The 21,782-nt window shown below is 23.1% G+C and overlaps 4 protein-coding genes across 4 annotated transcripts; 1 reads left to right on the forward strand and 3 right to left on the reverse strand.

The window, feature by feature from the left end:
• Positions 1 to 215: 215 nt before the first annotated feature.
• PBANKA_0943100 (CCR4-NOT transcription complex subunit 1, putative) lies at positions 216 to 9,089 on the reverse strand (the record flags this gene model as incomplete). The annotated part of the gene is made up of 1 exon (XM_034565047.1): positions 216 to 9,089. The coding sequence occupies one exon, from the start codon at positions 9,087 to 9,089 to the stop codon at positions 216 to 218; it is 8,874 nt and encodes a 2,957-aa protein (XP_034421783.1).
• A 2,676-nt stretch (positions 9,090 to 11,765) lies between these two features.
• PBANKA_0943200 (casein kinase II beta chain, putative) lies at positions 11,766 to 12,497 on the reverse strand (the record flags this gene model as incomplete). The annotated part of the gene is made up of 1 exon (XM_034565048.1): positions 11,766 to 12,497. One exon carries the CDS (start codon positions 12,495 to 12,497, stop codon positions 11,766 to 11,768), a length of 732 nt encoding a protein of 243 aa, XP_034421784.1.
• A 1,787-nt stretch (positions 12,498 to 14,284) lies between these two features.
• PBANKA_0943300 (actin-like protein, putative) lies at positions 14,285 to 15,802 on the reverse strand (the record flags this gene model as incomplete). Its single annotated transcript, XM_034565049.1, has 1 exon — positions 14,285 to 15,802. One exon carries the CDS (start codon positions 15,800 to 15,802, stop codon positions 14,285 to 14,287), a length of 1,518 nt encoding a protein of 505 aa, XP_034421785.1.
• A 2,359-nt stretch (positions 15,803 to 18,161) lies between these two features.
• PBANKA_0943400 (CPW-WPC family protein) lies at positions 18,162 to 21,745 on the forward strand (the record flags this gene model as incomplete). The annotated part of the gene is made up of 13 exons (XM_034565050.1): positions 18,162 to 18,661; positions 18,798 to 18,826; positions 18,982 to 19,006; positions 19,131 to 19,346; positions 19,454 to 19,539; positions 19,680 to 19,782; positions 19,920 to 19,950; positions 20,096 to 20,141; positions 20,271 to 20,281; positions 20,443 to 20,470; positions 20,690 to 20,719; positions 20,868 to 20,971; positions 21,197 to 21,745. 13 exons carry the CDS (start codon positions 18,162 to 18,164, stop codon positions 21,743 to 21,745), a joined length of 1,758 nt encoding a protein of 585 aa, XP_034421786.1.
• Positions 21,746 to 21,782: the final 37 nt, after the last annotated feature.

A 21,782-nucleotide genomic window follows, 5' to 3' on the forward strand; every position in this document is an offset into this window, starting at 1 on the left:
AAAAAACTACAAAACTGCTATTTTAAAAATACAATTATGAATTGTAAAAAAATAGTAAAATAAATGCATGCATGTATGCATATGAAATAAAACTTTCTTCGATTATGAATAATATTAATTTTAGAATGGTATAAAATTGTAATATATGTATGTGCATACATACATGTGTAAATAAAAAAATAAAATAAAATAATATACATACATGTACATATATATTAGTTATAGTAATCAGGTTTTGAGTCATAAAAGTGATTTGAATTGAGGAAATCTCTGTTATTTTGATCTGTTAATTTATTATTTGCTTCGAAATTAAAATGTTTTTGAATATTATTTGAATCGTTTTCATTATTTTCATGTATTTGTGAAGTATTTAATCGCGTATTTCTTTTAATCTGATTCAAATTATTTTGTAAATGTGAATCTAACATAATATTTTTGTCATGAAAATAGTAGGAATTATTAATGAGTTGATTTTCCTGTGATAGTTCAATATTATTGTGTGAATTGTTATTTGTTTTGGTTCCACTCAAATTTGTAATATCTCTATAAAATGGCATATTAGAAAGGTTGTTATTATTACTAGAATTTATATTATATGTGTGTATATTATTAATAATATTTTGTTTAGGGTTGATATTATTCGTTATGTCATTTGTATGTGAATTGATATCATATTGATGAATGGAATTAATGTGAGGAATAGTAGCAGCCCCATTAGTTGTAATATGATTTTTAAAATTAGCATTCTCTGAATTTAGAATTTTCCTAATTAAATCAGTATTATTAATATTAATTTTCTCGTTAGAATTTTGCATTAACTGATTTATATTTATATTATTACAGAATTCTTTTATTTTGTCTTTATTTTCATCTAAAATTGGTTGTTTATTATTTTGTATGGAATTAGAAATATTTGAGAGATATTTATTAAATTCGCTGTTAGGAAAATGTTCATGCTTAAGATTATATTGATATGCAGATGTGTTGGAATCATTTGGTTTGTTAGTCATGTTGTTGGCTTTGTTGATATTGTTAGTATTACTTCCATTACTTTCATTATTATTGGAGTTGTGAGTAGTAGTGTGATTTTGTGTTTTATTTGGCATACATGAGTTGGCTATTGTGTTAAAAAGAGTTTCTATTTCTGGTGAAACACGAACAAATGAGCAATTCCAAAAATTAAAGATTGGGTTTTTTATAAGTTGCATAAATGTTACTAATAATCCCCAAGGATGTGGTTTATTAACTATAAGGCGTTCTAACAATATTCCTGTAACTTGTTCTTTGATAGTTTCTGTTTTTGATATATTAAATATCCATAATAATAGAGAAGAAAAAAAATGAGTATGTGAGTTGGGGTATCTTAAATGGTTAGTAATTGATGCTAACAAATAATATTTTCCTTCCATATCTAATTTGTAAATTAAATATAAGATAATTTCTAAAGCTGGATGCTGATGCAGTTCAGGATTTTTTTGAAAAAATAATATTTCTGGTGATAATGACATACCAATATATAAAACTAAAGCATTTAGAAGAGGTATATTATATTTCGATTTTAAATAAAATGATTTAACTTTATTTTTGATAAGAATTTTTTTGTGTATTTTTTTTAAATGGTTCAAATTTTTAGTTATAAAATATTCATCAACATTTTTTTTAATTTTATAATCAATGAGTATAAATGTGAAATTGTTTAATATTACTGGTGCAGTTTTAATTTCAGGTAATAAATTAATTTTTAAATTTGGATTAAACGGATTTGGCAATTTTGTATTTCTTGGCAAAGCAGATAAAATAATATTTCTTAATTGCATACAATTTAAAGGTATTGAGTTACAAAATGAAAAACTATATACACACAAAAATTCTGGAAAATCATGAAGTAATAATAATAATATTCTTAGTGTTGCTCTATATAATAACTTAATTGGTTGTGTTAAATATGAATTTTTTAGAAATCCATATAAAAATTCAAATAGATATATTATTAATTTATTATATATATACCAACCTTTTGATGTTTGTAATATTTTTGGTAAAAATAATTTATGGCTTATTAATTCGACCCAAGCAAAAACAAACATTGGGACTCTTAACGGATTTAATATACGCAAATAATACCCTAATGCTAATATACATTTATTATATGATTCAAGCTTTTTTTCATTTTTACTTATTTCAATTAAAATCGATAAAAATAATCGAAAATACGATCTTTGATTAAATTTGTTTTTTTTTTTTCGACATTCATATACTAGTATTCTGCAAAATATATTCATTACTTTTTGTAATAATAAATATGGTGTAATTTTTTGTGAGTCTACTAGTTTCATCATTGACACTATCATTTTGGCTAGTGCATCAATAGATGATGTATCTAATATGTTTGTAATTTGTGTACGTTTTTCTAAATCTTTTTTTGTATCATCGTCAATTTGTGTTTCTATTTTGGCATTTAGATTATTTTGGTTATTTGATTCTGATTTTCGTTTCTTTTCTTTTTCTAAATTAGTGTTATTTGTTTCATTTTTTGTTATTTTCGTCGTATTGTTTCCATCGGCTTTATCTTTATTTGGATCAGTAATAACACAACTTTCTTTAAGTACCTCCGAATATAATTTACTTTTTTCAAGATCTTTATCCGAATTTAAAGTCGAATCATTAGTCATTGATTTGTTTATAGATGAGTATACGAAATTAAGAGTATCTTTTTTTTTATTTTTCATTTTATTTGCATTACTACTATTTCTATCACTATTGTTTACAAAATAATGAGAATTATCATCATCAGAAAATGAATATTCATAATTTGAGATGTTAGAATTAAAAGTTAAATTAGTAGATACAGCATCGGTAAGATTGTCTTCTGAATCTTCGCAATATTTGTTAGTTTCATTGTTTTGTTTTTCGTTATATTGATCTTTATTTTTGTCAATTTCAGTTTCTTCGGTTGGTTTAGATTTTGCATCTGTATATTCATTTTTTTTTTTTTTTTTTTTTTTATCTTTTTCCTTAGAATGGCTAGGATTTTCTGTCTCTTCTTCAATAAGGTTTGTTTTTTTTTGATTTTTTTTATCGACATTTGAGTCGTTTTCATTGTATTCTCGTTTTAAATTTTCATTTTGAGCACCTTGTTTAGATAAAAGATCGGAAGGTAATTCAGTTTCGGATTCTATTCCTTTTGTATCATTATTATCATTCGCTTTCAGATAATTTGAATTAGTTAAATTTGTAGAAACATGTGTAAATAATTCTTTTGATTCTCCATTTTGAAAACTTTCAAAATCTTCAGAATATGGATCAAGAAATAATTCTGCTTTTTCTATAGCCTTATAAATACATGTCGTAAAAAAATTATCTGAATTATTTATTTGCAATAAACCTTGGCTTGATATTTTTTGAAAAAATTTGACATAAATTTGATTTGGATTATCAATATTTTTGATGTTACTTAATTTAACCCATTCCATAAAAATAGAACTAATAATATGTTGTTGTTGTTTTGGTACTTTTTGTGGCTTTGGAACAATTCTAACTCCACCAACACCTTTATCTCTAATTCCATCATTATATTTTTTTGTTTGTATTATATTCCAATCTTTGTTTAGACAGAAATCGATAATTTGTGTTAGTGTTGTTAAGTTTTGTGGGTTCATTAAAATTTGTAGATATTTTTTATAATTTTTTTTTTCATTTTTTTTTATATCCCCATTTTTATCATTGATATGTTCTTTATTTTTTTCAATTTTATTAATACCATTTTCATCAGTTATAATTTTTTCAGTTATATTTTCAGTGTTTTTTTTGTTTATTAGGTCTGAATTTTTATTTGGAATGTCTTTAGATTTTGAGAGAGGTAAGGATATTTCATTTAATTCGGTTTTTGCAATAGTTGTACTATCGTCCTTCTGTTCTTCCTTATTTTTTTTGCTTTTTTTATTTTTATTTTCTAATTTTGTTTCTCCATGTTTAGGGGAAACTTCGGGATTTAATTGGGATTCTATATCAGGGTTATTTGAATTAGTTTCAACTTTTTCAACTTTTAATTTGATAAAAGTTTTATTAGCATCATCATTTGGACTGTCAGCTGGTTCTGGATCTTCTTTTTCAGTTTCATCGTCTGTTTTAGAAAATTCATCACATAGCTCAAAATAATCCGAAAAAATTACAGAATTTGTTTTTTCTTGAATATGCTTAGCCTCTTTAGTCAACTCATTAATCGCTGAGATTATATCAATTGGGTTATCATTGTTATTATAAAATATGTTTGCATTTACATCAATGATATTATTTATTTTAATGTCTTTGTTAATTTTTGAGGGTTCATTAATAATATTTTCTTTAGAGTTAGTTATTATTATATTATTAAGATGATCAAAAATATTTTTAAAATAGTTATATCTATATATGTGAAAGTCAATTAAAATATTTTTTAGCAAAAAAATAATAAATTTTATTGCATTATTGTTATTAATTTTATTGGCTAGTTGATTTTCTAAAAATATTTTATATTGGTCGATGTCAATTAGGTTATATCTAATTAATCCAGCTATAATATTCGCATTGGATTTATAAAACTGTTCATAGTTGTTGCTAGTTTTATTATTATCTATGTTTAATTCATTCGCTTTTTGATTGGGCGTATTTTCAGAAATTTCTGAAATCATTGAGTTCAGAGAATTATTTTTTTCAGAATCTTTAATATTATTAACATTGTCTTCCTCAGTTTTATTATTATTATTATTGTTTGATGTGATTGTGTTATTAATTGGAGCATTTAGTAGACTCATTGTAGTTTTTATTACACAAGTTGATATATGTTCTTTTGCAATAGGGCATTTAATTTTTAATTTTTCTAATATACACAAAAACACTTCCATATATATTCCAGTCATATCATTTAATTTTGATTCTTGCTGAGACTTATTATAATTGTGTAATGCAATTTCAAAAAGGAATTTACATATTCTATTTGTATATGAAATAATAGTTTCATTTTTATGATGTGTTAATGAAGCTATTTCGGGTATAGACTTGATTAAATTAAATAGATTATCATCAACCGATAGACTATATAAAATATATAAACTAATTTTATTAATATTACCAATAATTTTTTTTTTATTAATATTAAATAATATCGGTGGTAACATGAGTATATCTTTAATTGTTTCTTTTAATTGATTAGTTGCGAGTTCTAATTTTTTTAAAACTTTGTTTAAATTAAGATTAGATGATATCGCTGATGTATTAAGAGGTTTATTTTGTTGTGGAATTTTTATATTACTTTCATTTGGGTTTAATTCTAAATTATTGTTTATATTATTGTAATCTATATTTATGTTTGTTCCTAAATTAGGGATTATATCGTTTTTTGTATTTTCGTTAGTAATAATAGATGATTGTTGATCATTTTGTTGTGTATTTATGGAATTTGTTTCATCTGCATTTTTATAAATTAATGTTAATGGTTTAGGAGAAGAATATAATTTTTTTAAAGGGTTCATATTTAGAAAATCTTTATAAATTTGTAATTGATTATTTGTTATGGGAACTCCTAAGTTTAAAATTTCTGCAAATTCGATTTGCATTTTTTTACTGTTCATAATGTTAACAGAATCATTTAATTTTTTATTATTTTCATTTGTTATATGTTTTGCTAAAAGAGTTGGAGCTAAAGCTTCGTTAATATCTGTTATTGCTTTTTCAATAACTGCTTGTTCAATTAAATTGCAACCTAATTCTAAATTATCTGCACTAAGTACCTGTACAACTTGTTCTATCAAAACCTGATCATTACAATCTTTTGTACTTGTGGGTTGTAATAATTCTCGTAAATTTTGAGTTAATGATATTCTTAATGGTTCTTTGCATGTGGCTAATGCAAGTGATGCAGCTAATGATGCTGTCATGATATGTGATGCTTTTCGAATTATATTTTGATCTTTTTCTAAACAAAAATCTTTAGATATAATTTCTCGAGTAGTAATACATGATATAGTTACAGATCTTTCTAAAACTGCAGATATGATTTCTTTAATTGATCGATCAACTGCTATGGGAACAACTTTTTTTAAATTTGGTTGTATTTGAAACAAAGCTATAGATGGAGATATAATTGTAGCATTGCATAGATTTTGAAAAAATTTACTATTATTCATTTTATTATGATCATTAGAGGTAGCCGATATATTTGCATTTATAGATGAATTTGGAATACTATAGTTATTAATAATATTGGGATCAATTTTATTTAGTGTTTGCTCGTTTATTGAATTATATGCTTTAGAAATACTATCAAATACCTTATTGAAAGTGGTGGAATTATTTGATTTAATATCTGGAGGAGGAAATGAAGAAACTAAAATTTGATCATTTTGTAAAGGATTATTTTTATTTGCATTATATTCATTCCAATGAGATATTATATTTTTTAAATTTAGTAATTGTTGGTTATTGTTTTTATTTATATAATCAGGTTTGTCTTGGTTTATGATTCTATTATTTTGATTATTTTTTTTAGTAAGATTTTCAAATTCTTCTAATAGTGCATTTTCGGAAATATTATTAGGTTCAATACCAGAATTGGCATTATTCCAATTTGTGATATTGTAGTAATTATTATTCACATTGTTGATACTGTTTGTATTATTATCATTAGTTGAAATAAAATTTGGGATATTTGGTTTTAAAGAATGTAATTTGATATCTATATTTGTTGATAAAAGAGGTGAATTTGTATTATTTGAATCGACTATATTGAAATCATTTTTTTGATTATGTTGTGGGGGTCTTCTACTTAATAGAACAGTTTTATTTTGATAATCTTGTATATTTAATGATAGATTTTTAAATAAAACTTCAACTTCAAATATAATATATGTTTTAGCATTTGGTAATTCATGTATTTCTGTTAATAAGCATAACATAGTTGTAGTCCATGGATTTGGCGGTTTAAAACTTTTGGATAATTTAATAGATTCTAATATTTTGCATACCATTGGTAATATACATACTAAACAATCTTTATCATAAGCTTCAAATAAAACTAATTTTAAATCTAATATTTTTGATTTTAATGGTTTATTTCTACCTAATGTTATAAATCCTAACCACGAACCTAAGTTTTTGAGTACCGTTCTGAATGCACTAACTTCTTTTAATTCATTTATATATTTAAATAAAATGAGTATATAGTCATAAGTCATATTAATAATAGTTTCTATAAGCATAGGATAGCTTAGTTTATCAATGAATTCTAAAAAGACATTATGTAAGTTGACTTCTTTTGAAACTCTCGATTTTACAATATAAAAAGCTAGCCAACTATAATATTCGGGTTGCATAACATCTTTTAATATTTTTATTTTTTCATCGATGTTAAGTAAACATAGAGTATTGAATATACTAAATATTTCTCCTACAATCACAGAAGAAGGTATAATGATACTTTTTGATATATGTGTATTATCCATTAAGCATTCTATTTGACCTAAGCCAAATCCAATAATATTTTTTGAATTTAAATTCGAAGGTAATTTTAATTGAACTTGATTATAAAATACTTCTATACATCCATTTATTTGTTCAACATTATCTTTATTATTAGAATGAGGAATACCACTTGTATAATTATTTTCATTTTTATTATTATCTTTTCGTATGATATTTGAATTTATAGGAATATTTTGAAAGTTATTTCCACCACTAGGTATATTTATATCCATTCTAATTTGATTAGTATTATTTAGAAGATTTGTAGAACTCAAGTTTTTATTTTGTGTCATATTATTTGTTACTAGATTGATGTCCCTATTAATATGGCTTGGTTCGTTTGTATTAATAAAACCTTTATTTTGATAAACTCTGTTTGATTTTGCTGACAATATATTAGCAGAGGTATTATTGTCTAATAGGTTTATATTATATGCACTATTAAGATTGTTAATATTATTAATGCCTGATATAGCATTTAAATTGGTATTGGGGTTTTTATTTTTATATAATGGATTATTTCTATTAATGGCTTGTAAATTATTTATATTTGGTGGTATTGTATTTTTATCTACTATATTTGAGAGGTTTGGTAGAATATTGTTAATATATAATAGCATATTATCATTATTTATATTATTAAAGTTATTATTATTGTTTTGGTTCAGAATATTATTCATAAGATTGGTGAATTGAGTTTGATTATTATTACTTATGTAGTTATCTGTTCGATTTGAGTTATTAATAGTGTTAACAGTATTGTTATCATTGTGCTTTTCAGAAATTATATTATTATTGACACTATTTTCGATATTATTATCACTAAGATTATTATGAGTAATAAAATTAGTAGTAGTTTGGTTTGACCCATCCATGGTAGTTAAATGTGGAACTAGATTGTTGATATTCTTTAAATTATTTGCATTTGTTACGGATATTTTTTTAATGTCATTGTTAGGTATATGTGATATATTTGCATTAGAAATGTTATTGTAAGAACTAATTTCAGAGATGTGTTTTATCTTAAGTATTGTTGAAGCGTCTATATATGGAAGGGTTCTAAACTGTTCTGGAAGTGTATTTAATAATTCACTGCAATGGATTATATATTGCGGATTATATTGCCTTAAAGTGGGTAGTGGAATTAAGGAAGATAAAAAAGCAGGGTAACATATTAAAGAGTCTTCAAATTGCTCTAATGCTGTTATCCCAAAATTAAAAACTTTAGAATCAGATCCTTTTTTTAAAGCTTCTAAAATACATTTTAATACAACAGATAAAGTATTACCATATGATATCAATAAATTGTGCTTAATTAATTTTCCAAACAATTGTGCAGTTATATCTAATTCTTCTACTGGATACTTAGGAAAGAATTTGCACTCATTAAATAAGATTAATAGCATCGATTTATAAATATCGTTATTTTTCGATCCTTTAGGGGAGCATGATAGATTTTTCATGATATCTATCATTGTGTTAACTGTTATTTCCCCTGTGTACAACTTAGCAAAATATCCATTTACTTCGGCTTCATATTTATTGGTGATTCCATCCTCGATCTGAAGATTTATGTTAAAATTGTTATTCATTTTTTAGCACATGTTTTATTGTAATTACCTCAATATGGTATGAACAATATATATTGATATTTGACTGTGCTTTGTTATGTGATATTTTTTGCGTTTACACGATTTGGTGTGTTCGTTATTTTTTTAATTTCAGCTGTGATTGCTAAGTTTGTATGTTTGGCTTGTTTTCTATTTTTTGGGGGGTTATTTATTTATTTTATTTTTATTATTTTTTTTTGAGTATTTTTTTTTGCCTTATTTTGTTTATGATTATAAATATATATATACAATATATATGCACACACATATAGAAAAATGTATTTTTTTTCTTTTCATTTTCCCTTTTTAACTTATTATGACTGCGTAGTTATGATTTTATGAAAACTACATATAAAGTAAACGCAGGATTATAAATTGGTGTTATGTTATATTCATTAACTATATATGAATATCACCAAAAAGGAAAATAATATTAAAAAAATTGAGAATTTTTTTTAATTTTATTGGGAATTTTTTTTCCTATAAAATTAATTATATATATTATAATATTTTTTTTGACCACATTTTTTTTTTGTGATATACAGAAAAAATATACTTAAGTTATATTTTTTTAATGCATGTGAATAAAACCGTAGAGGAATTTATGCCCTTAGTATACGCATACAATATAGGGGTTTACTTTAATTAGCAATTTTTTTAGTGCATATAAATGTACTTATTTAATTCATAAACATAATATTATATATATATATAATATAATAATATATATTAATAAATATAAATTGTATACAGATATTTATTATACATATAACACATTATATAGTTGAAATTGTGAGCATACGTTTGTAGATAAATAAACTAGGTAATAATTTGTTCATAAATGCGCATACACTGTTCTTACATTTTATGAATTGCTTTTAATATTGTGAATATTTATATACCTTTTTTGAGGCTTACGATTTTTCAATTGTATTTTCCTTTTTTATACATTATTTCTCACAACAATTTTCAGGTTATATTAGGTTTGGTAAAAGCGTTTTTTATTATTTTATTTTTATTTACAAAATAAATGATATATATAAAAACATTAAAAGTGTAAATTCTGCAATATTTTTTATGATTATTTTCTTTTTTTGGTATGTTTATTTAATGTTAATAGAAAACGAGGGGATAAAAAAGTAGTACATTTTCGTAACTCGCTTCATACGTTTTTATATTGTATATATTAGGGATATATATAACCCCTTTTTAATTCTAAGTATTTATTTAACAATATTTTTTTTTTAACTAATCTTATTAATGTGTGTATTTTTAGTTTATTTTTGGATAATTTTTATACTCCAATTTAAATAATTAATATTATTTGGTAAAACACCTATACAATATTCTTATGGCATTAATTTTCCACTCAAGTTCATTTATATTGTGTACATGTTTAATGTTCATACATATATATATATATATATATATATATATATATATGTGTAGATATATTTTTATATTTGTATTTGTTCTATATTTATATTTTTTATGGGCAGTAAAAGAATGAACAAATGCTCTATCCTATACTCAACTACGGCGATTTTATTTGTTTAAATAGGGACAGTTAAAATTTATTACAATTATAATTATATATACTCATCACTTAAAATAAATATAAGTCTTATTATTTTTTTAATATATATGTTAAATATTATTTTTTTTGCGTTAGCCTATATATATAATTTGTTATGCTTTTATTTGAAAATTAAAATATATATAATTTTTCTGAACTTTAATAATAAGATATTTTATGAAAAGGAATAAAAGGGGTATATTATTCTTAAATACAATAACGAGAAACCACAATTTTTATGTAGAAAAAATGCTTAGCATTTATATGCAGTTATATGTTATATATATAAAAGAATGTGCAGATATAATAATTAAATTAATATATTTCTTATTATTTTTATAAGAATAATCAATGGATTTTACCATGTTTTATGTTATGAGAACATTTCGTTTAAATATTATGCGAGTCCACTTTGATTTCCCCCCTACAATTTGTTTTTTTTAATTCTTTATATGGTTAAATTAAAAAAGATATACATTAAAACTAAGAATAATAATGATAATATATTTTTATAGAGGCAATCATCTTAGTTGATGAAAAAACTTAATGAGAAAAAGTAAACGTTATGATAAGATATATTTCAGAAATCTAAATAAGTATAAGGGTTTTTGATTGTAGGGGGTATATGTATGTATAATTTGCCTTTTTTTATCCTAATTGTATTACAAAATATAAATTTTGAAAAATTGTTTGTTTTTATGTAACCATATAAATATGCAAACATATATGTATAATAAATATAATGCCATTAAAACATCATAAACACTTTAAACAATATAAAAAGTAATTATTTACAAATAGATGAATGACCTCATTCAACTATTTATACAATATATCGAAAAAATAGATAATTACATAATAAAATAAACAATGAATTTACTTAATATGTATATTGGAGAAAAAAATGATATATGCATATTAGGCATTCTTAGACATTATTTATTTTAAAGTGTAATCAAATAATGTATTAGCAATGCTATATATATATAGTTTTTATGTAATAATGTTAGAAAAAAAATACTAATTTTTGTGTGCAGGATATGAAACGAATAATATGATATATAAAAATAACTTAATATTTTCTAAGCATCTTTAATTTGAAGTTCTTCCTTTTTTAATTTTTTTAAATATTTCGGATTTTTTTTAAGGAAGTTATCCTTTGATATTTTTCCAAATTCGCCTTTGGCAATTTTATATTCTGTTCTTGTATAATTGTGATAAACACTAAATCCAAATATTTTTGATGTGCAATATGAAGGTGTTTTTAATGTAGAATAATATGGATATGTTTGTAAAAAAATATGAGGAAATGATGCCCCAAAAAATGCACCATCTAAGTATATTTTATCATCATGTATTTTATATATTTCTTGGCATAAAGGACAATAAACATGAACTTTAGCAATTTTAATTTGATCAAATAAACCAATTGGAAGTACATTATGTTGAGAGCAACTAACTCTTGAGCAATGACCAAAGTCTCCCTTAATATATTTGTCCTTCATTAAAGATAATCCTTTGGGAGTTGTAATAAATCGTGCATGTATTAAAGAATATAAGCATATTGCATCTTTTTCTAAAGAATTTTTTGCATGTTCATCATCAGGAGCATCTCCCGTAATGATAGATAATAAATGATTAAAATTTGATATTTCATTTTTGATCCCATATAAATTAAAAGAATCTTCTATATATTCATTATCTACTACAACCAAAAAATTACTTATAACTCTACTATTAAACCATTTTACCCATGATGTACTTTTATCAGATTTTGAATCCTTCCCATCTTTGTTTGAGTCACTAATATTCATTTTGCTTTTTAAGTTTTTATATATTATTATTATTACCTTTCTCTACAAGTATATAAGAGCGCAAATATATATATGTGTGTAAAATATAGTGTATATTTCTACAAAAAAAAAGTGAAAATGTCCAACTGTTTTGAATTTTAATTAATCGTTTGATATATGTTTTGTTCCCTTATATTTTTATATCTTCGATAAAAATGATTTTTTATTTTAAAGATGTTTTACAATGATTTAACACTTAGCTTAATTTTGGTATGCTTTTTATAATTTTAAAAGAGTGTAAATATTATCGAATATATATATATATTTATCAGGTTATATACAATAACAAATTGCTGCAGTTATTTATTTTTCTTATTATCCTTTAAAATATAAAGGGAAGAAAATACATTTTGTAATACATTATAAAAAAAATAAAGTAAGAATAATGCAAAATAATTGTATATCTATGAGACTAGTACATACTTATAATCATATTATAAAATGTAAATTAATGATTTTTGTGGGGTGAAGCGGAAATGCTTATATTTTTTTTGACATATCTATCATATTATATTAAACATTAAGTAGTGATAATGAATTTCATTTTATTAACCCCTGTTTTTTAACAATGATATTAGAAAAATAAAAAATGAATAAATAAATAAATAAATAAATAAATAAATGAATTAAAAATATAAATAATGGTATAAAATATGATTATTTTAATGAGGAAAATATATATAATTAAAAATCCCTGTGTAGTGATTACTGAGGAATGTAATTTTTTTTTAAGCTTTCTGCGTACATCGTTAAAAAAAATTTTTATATGCATATATTTTTTTATAATATTGAAATATATAACGTTTTTTATAAAAATTATGGATATGTTAAAAAATTAAAGCGTTATACTTTATTTTATTTATTCATTTTCTCATTTATTTGTTCATTCATTTTTGTTGGGCATTGTGACTATTAATAAAAAATTCATAATAGAGAAGCTTGGGTTTACTTAAACCGAAAACATGTAAAATTATTTATAGGGATAATAATGTGTATATTGCATACGTATTTCATATTTGGTAGTATATATTTATACTTGTTTTCATAAGAGTATACAAATTTATGTTTTGCATTTTAGTATGTTCTTATATTTATTTTTGGGTAAAAGGAACTAGCTATATATTATATTAAATAAATAAAGGTATTTTATTAAATTATGGCATAATACAGCATGATAAAGAATAATAATGTATTAAAGCATAATATTATTCAACCTTTTATATTTTAATTGCACTCATTGTTTTATGGCTTTCATTTTTCCTAAATATGGTATAATATTATTACAGCCAGATCATTATTAAGATGAATATAACTAAGTATCTATTTTATTATTATAATAATAGCGATAAAAGACGATGACAGTAATGATTTAATGAAGCTTGCTTAGTACGGAGTTGTGAATTTGTTGTATGTTTTTTTTTCTTTTTATAAAATAAATTAAAATAGCATGGAGCAAAGTACTAATTTGTTTTAATAAATTGAGTAAAAACAAAAAATATTAAAAAAGTGAATTAAAAAATAAAATAAGGTGAACGAAAATTTCAAATAATGCATATATAGAAAGATTAAAAAAAAATTGAATTAAAAAGAAATGAAATATAAAAAATATTTGATATAGGTGTGCTAGTCGATAAATGTTGATTTATTTTGTGTGCAATGCAAATATTTGTATAAATGTGTGCTTGCACTGATTTTAGCGAAAATGTAATTAATTTCTTAAATTTATTCTTTAAAATATTTCATAACGGTTAAACGCATTTTTTTTCGATAATATTTTTGGCCCCATGTTCCTCATATTCACTTTTGGTCATACAAAATTGTGGAAATGATCCCAAAGATGATAAAATAGATGCCCCTATAAAAGTGTTGTATTTTCTATCTGCACCTTTACTATAAATGATTTTTGTAGCCTTCCCTTTTATTGTATCTATATATGGAATATATGATTTTAGCAACCCAACAAAGTTATGGAACATTGTAGATTCTCCAGTTACAATCAAAAAATTAAGAACCTCATCAAGAGTTATATTTGAAGATATAAATGATAAAATTCCCTTTTTAATAAAATCTTGTAAGCCATCAAAAATTTCAAAATAGTTTTCTATTACATCAGAATAGCATAAATTTGATGCTTTATCCATTGTATTATCAGATATGTTTTCAATTATAGAATTATTATTATTTATTTTATAATTATATTTATATATAATTGGAAGTTTTAAAGATTTTAAAGAATCATAAAATGCGTTAAAATCCATATTATTTAATGAGGAATCCCCATTGATTTTTGTTATAGTATTTTGATTATATTTTTTTCTGAAAAAAATATATGGGAATATAAGTTTCATTTCATTGCTAGTTCTTTTATCTATTATGTTTCCATCCGGAAGTGTATACACATCGTCATTATTATTATTATTATCGCTGTCGATATTATTAGCGGTATTAATATTAGTTGAGTCATTTGTTTTTATTTTTTTATCACTGGGATTTTGATTGTCGTTGAATAGTGCTTCCTTTATTTTGCTAACTACATGAAGCGAACCCCATAAATAATAAGGTTTAGTAACTAATGGGCACTTCAAAATTTTAATTTCATTGACTTTTTTTTCAGTATTCGAACTTTTATCAATACAAAATGAAGGGTATATTTGAATACTTTTAATATTTTCTAAATATGCAAAATATATTCTGTCAAGCAATTCACCTCCTATTGGCACTTCTTCTATATGTTTTTGAAATATATATCCATCTTGCATTCCACATAAATTTGTACAATTTTTTTCTACACTTAAAACAAGTCCTGATGTTCGTGCACATCCATAGCACGATAGAACACTTCTTTTGGATAAAAACATTTGATATACATTATATGATTCAAACATTAATTCTGTAAATTTTTCTCTATACCTAGAATCTATTTTATTAGGTTCTGTTAATAAAATAGGATGATCTTGAAAATTTACATCTAATGCTTTACTTCCTGATATATCTTCAAATAACTTTTCCATAGCTTCAAAATTTATATCATATTTGCTATTATTATTATCACTATATACATATTTAATTCCATATAATAAATCGACATTATCTCTTTTTATATCTGGAAGTAATGGGAATATAGTATGTTTTAATGTTGCATTGTGGCCTATAGGTAATCCTAAAATTAGATTCGATTTATATCTGGGGGAGCATTCTCCAGAATATCCTGCCCTCATTTCCCCATCATTGATATCCAGAATTATTGTTTGTATGTTTTGGTACATTTTTCATGAAGTTTTACTTATTATAAAATTAGGATGGCACATATAAATTTCTTTTTATTTCTCACAAACTATATATGCTTTATTTAATTGTTCTTAAAATAACTCCATTAAAAATATGTATTACCAAGATATACAGCACATTTTTTGAATATATGTTTTATTTTTAACATTTTATAAATAAAAACATATACATCATCGCGTATTACCATGTGTATGCATATATATATGGCACGCTACAAGTTATATAAAGAGTTGTATATTTTTTTATATATGAACAGTTATATTTATACTATTGTAATCGTTTTTCATTATTATAAACTAAGAAAATAAGTTGTAAAAATTTGCTACAAGATTTGATGCATGTAATTGATACACATGCAGACAATATAATAAATTCAAGAGCTTATTAGTTTGGTGTTACTTCTTTATTTATATAGATAAATAATAAAACAGTACAAAATAAAAATTATATTTTATATGTATCTGAATTAGTATATTTTTATAGGATATAATAATACTGTTACTGTATTTCTTATGTTACTGAATCTTCATTCATACATATATGAATTTAACTATTTATCATTGGTATTTGACAAAAAAAATTAAGATAATATATTTATATCAACCACATTTGCTTTGGTTCCTCCTTTTGGTATTTAAAAAATTTGTTTAGATGAAATGATGAGAAAGCATGGATTTCTTTATAAAAATACATTAAAAATAAACCATCACCAGTGTTACAAATCTTATATAGCTGCTTATTAATTTTATTATAAACAATTAAGAATATTTATATGGAAAAAGAAAAAGGAATATATTTATATATATTGATAAAAACGTAAAGGAAAAAAAATATACTAAAAGTAAATGATAATAGTATTTTTATTAAGCTATAGATTTTCTCAATTTTCAGAGAGTTATATACATAGTATGAATACTTCATAATATATTATTTATATACACCTATCTATTAGAAGATTAATATATACTTTTTATTTATAATATATTTTGAAAATATATTCATAAGGTTAATCATCGAAAGATATAGTCATATTTTTTTGATTTAAAAATTTTTATTTTCTGATTTTTTTGTATAGAAATAAATTAATGGAATAAATGTTTTTTTGAGTTCAACAATATGCCTTGCATTTATGTGTAAATATATAAATTTACATAAGGTATTAAGAATTATAGGTTACTAATAATGGTATACTAAGTTGAAATGATGCTATACCAAAAAAAAAGGACAATAATATATAATTTTAAAATATTATATTAACACATAAATTATAAAAAAGTTGTGCATAACTTTTATTTTTCATTGTATACCCGATTATACGGAAGTGCTAATTTTGTTTTTGTTGTATACTTTAAAATGTGGAAAATGAGTGTTAAAATTAAATATATGTGAAAATATCCAATAGGATCTTTAATAAGTTTTAAATACGTGTGTATTAAAGATCGGCTTGATATATTTGCATTGCAGGTACATAACAGGGATGAGACTTTGTTTTATTTTCCATTTCTGTTCATTCCAATCTTGTAATTTAACAAAAAATGAATTGGCTATATCGGTTTTGCTTATTTATTTTTCAATTATAACGTCATTAAAACATGAAAGAAATTTGAATGAACTATGAAATGTTGTTATAAAAATGTAGCGCGTTCAATAATTAACAAAATAAATGTGGCATATTAGTAGCATGGTATATTGTAAAATTCTTTAAAGTTTTATGGAAAAAAAAATTGAAAAAAAATTATGTAAGATAAAATAAAAGCACAATTGTAAAAGTATAAAAAAATGCACAAATAAATGTGCTTATATATGCGAGTGTGTACATACATATATAATAAGAGACAACAGGATTATAGTATAGATAAAACATACTTAAATGTATAAACTATCTGCAAAAAAATAAAGAAAACTGAAAAAATATAATAAGACACAATTGGAATGTATAAACATAAAATAATTTTCTATATGTTTTTTTGTATTTTTTTTAAGAAAATTGTTATTTATAATAAATCATAAATATATTTTTTTAATTGTATCTTGGTATTTTTTCCGATATATTCAAGATATATAAAATAAGTTTGTTGAAACATATATTTTTCTCCATGCAAATTTCTTATACTTGTTTTGTGTGTAGGCGTTTGTATAGAAACACTTTTTGTTTATATTTAGACAAAGATTTTGAAGAGTTTGTAAATTTGAAATGAAATGTATTTATAATTCGTCGAAAAGGGTTCGAACGTTTATATATATGTGTACAATCTCTCAATTAGCTACTCAGCAATTTTTCTAATTAAGTGTATATCTCCTTGTTGCAAGTGACAAAACAAAAAAATAGTAAGAATAATGAAAAAAATTGTGGTTATATTTTTAGCTTTATGTATTTTTAAAAAAATTATAGGGTTAAAGATTTCTTTAAAAAAAAAATATCCAAATGTTGAAAGTGGAGTTTATCAATTAGATAACAAAGGAAGACCAATCAAACTTGTAGATGTGAATTATAATCATATATGGGAATTACCTAAAAATGGAACGGTTAATTCTTATACTGTTGTTAAAAAAAATGGAAAAATAAAAAAATTTAGTGAAGGGACAAATATAATATATGGAACTACCAAAAGGGTGAATTTGTCTGACTTTGAAGAAATAGATGAAAATACAATAAAAGAAAAAATTGAGAACGAAAAAAAAATTGGCAACATTAAAAATGTAGCTAGTATTTCAAAAAAAACAAAGGATATCGAAGATGAGGAAAAAAAGAGAAAGCATCAGAAAAAAACGTTACCACAAGCTATGCATATAACTGCAGAAGATCTTCCTGAAAAAACTAAAGATGAAGATTCACGGTAATTTATCCTAAAAATGTATTTAATTTTAGTCTTTATTAAATAAATCTACACAATTATGTGTCCATTTAATAATTTACCTATAATGTATTTATTTTGCTGTATTTTTTTCTAATTTGTTGCTACTCCTTTAAAGAGAGATAGATAAGGGATACGAATTGGGAGGTATTTTTAAATATATATAAAAAATATAAAAATAAAAATTATATAGATATAAATTCGCATGTTTATTTGTAAAGAGTATATTTATTCGGATTCTTTTTATTTTGTTATATTTTTCCACTTATATATATTGTCATTGCTATTTAATTAATTATTAGCCATGATAAAAGGCAACTTGGAAAGGTTATTCAGAAAAAAAATCAAAGAAAAATAAGCAAACAAATTAATATGTGTATCATATATGTGATTATAAGTTACTGAGACATATATATACGTATGAATTTATTTTTTTTGAAAATGCTTTTAGCCATTATGAGGAAACAAAGACACCCTCAAATTTAAGCAGCGATTTGATAGATATAAAAATTCCAGTTACTCTGGAAAAATTGTTACTTGACGATTTAGAAGAAAGAAAGTGGATATCTAAAAAAACAATGCATGATAAAATATGTTTGCGGGATTACTCAAAAATATGCCCTTCTGTTTGGGAACAAATATCAGAAACCCAATGCATGTCACCTAAGTATATAAATAGTAGAAAAAATACATAGCTTATATTGTATCAAACAATTTAATAGTTACTAGGAATATATATTTTTTTTTTCTCTCTAATAATTGTATTTTCAAAAGAAATTATTCTGGACCATGTTCCCATATTATGACTTTCGAACCCAAAACAGCAAAGGAAAAAAGTGTAATAGCAAGGGACTGTAATGGTGAAATTAATTTATATGTATATGTTTTGTTAAAAAATAATAATATATATTACATGAAAATTAAAAAGGGTTAAAAAAAATTCGAATAATTAAAATGATAAAAAATAGATATACATGTGTGTATGTATAATTTTTTATAGTTTCCTGGTCATGTCTTAATGAATCATGCGGTAACGATGAAAGAGATTACTCAAAAAAGTGTCCCGAAAATTGGATATATTCTGGAAAATGCGAAGCGCCAGAGTATACATATATGTAAAAAATATTTATTAATACAAATACAGTAACGTCAATATTGAGAATAATTGGCGTTACTATGTTTTTTTTCATGTTTGGATAGATATTTTATATTATATAATATACATATATTTTTTTTGAAGGTATTATTCTGGAGGATGCAGTAAAAGTGTGGTAAGACAATGGTGGTTCATTCTTACATTTTTTGTGATGTAGATATATGAATCTAATTGAAATATAATATGATTTATACATAGATATACTATGGTATGTATGAGGATATATTTCTAACGATTTAAAATGCAATTTACATTTTTAGGATTTTGATGCTTTCACACAAAATGAAAAGGAGGAATTCTCTTCTGGTAATGTTGATATATTGGAAGTACACGAAAATATAAATTAAATAAAAATATAATAAAATGAAAATGATATATATTTTGCTCTATTTTATTTATTCTATTTAATTAATTTTTGCCTTATTTTTTTATTAGCATGTAAAGTGGTACTATAAAAAAAATAATATGTAACTAATAATGAGTATTAAAAGCATATTAAATAAGCCAAAAATAGAAACTATAATAAGACAACAAAGCTATCAAATATATTAATGATTATAACAACTTATTTTTTGGTATTGTGTTAATTATTAAATGAATTGATTAGGTGTGGCCATGTAAAGAACAATCATGTGGTAAGCTTATTAGAAAAAGAAAATGTACACATTATATATCCCCTTGATAAAAAAAAATATATATAATAGTTAGTGGTATAATTAATGTCTCAATATTTAAAAAACGTAAATTTGAAATTGGCATAATAAGAAAGTTAGCAAAAATAGAAAAACAAGCCGATTTGACATTGTATTATTTTTCAATATGTATTTATGTGTATTTTTAAAATTTATTTGCAGAAAAGGATTACTCAATAGTTTGTCCAAAAGGTTAAAGTTTTATACTAATGGAAGAATAATTAAATGGCATAAATTGTTTATTTTTATTATGTGTTATTTTTCAATTTTATTTATTGCTAATAACGTATACACAAGTTTTATGAATTTTTACATATTTAATTACAAACATTAACGACAGGATGGTCTTATAATGCTAACAAAGATATTTGCAATATTGCCGAAGAATTTAAAGGATTGATTTCAGAAGAAGATGTAGAAATAATTAGTCACATGACTTATCAAGTAAATAATACAAAAAAAGAGAAAGAAGAAATTAATTTTTCGTAGAATGATTGTAATAATTCATGTGTTTTCCTAATATATATCTTTAAATTATAGTCGATATAGATCAGTTCGTATTGAGTATATATATATATATATATATATATATTTAATTTTTGCATACGAAGCTAAATTAATTTATTTCACCTTATTTTTTTCATTTTTTTACGAAAAAAAAAATTATAGCAAAGAGCAGAATTTTCGTCTAAATATGGAATTGGATGGCCATGCAAAAAAGAATGCACATCCGGATATGATATATATGCATGCCCAAGGGGATGGGTAAATTTAATGAACTCTGGTATGTGTAAAGCGTCAGAGGAATATACCCCACTTATAAACTGTCCAAGAATAACTCATTTTGATTATATGAACGCTAAAGAAAAAGAAATGTTTAGTAAAAAATGTAATGTAAAATGGTTATGCACTGAAAATTCAGAAAGAGATTATTTTAAATGCCCTATAAATTTTGAATACATAAATGAAGGGGAATATAAAGGAGGGTGCCATCCAAATGAGAAATATAAAGGACCATGCAAAGGACCTCAAAAATTATTATCATTAACTCTTGAACAAAAATATAATTTTGAAGAAGCCTGTGAAGCTCAATTTCGAAATTTAGAAAAAGAAGATATTCCACAGACAGAGCACGATCTTTCTATTGATCCAAGTACAATAGAAAAAATCCTCAAGGGAGCTGATATATCAAACAAAAAAGGGATCACCTTAGAATAGTTCTTTTTTAATTGGTATTTATATAAGTGCATATGTA

The sequence above is a fragment of the Plasmodium berghei genome, assembly GCF_900002375.2.
Source record: "Plasmodium berghei ANKA genome assembly, chromosome: 9".
Lineage (NCBI taxonomy): Eukaryota > Apicomplexa > Aconoidasida > Haemosporida > Plasmodiidae > Plasmodium > Plasmodium berghei.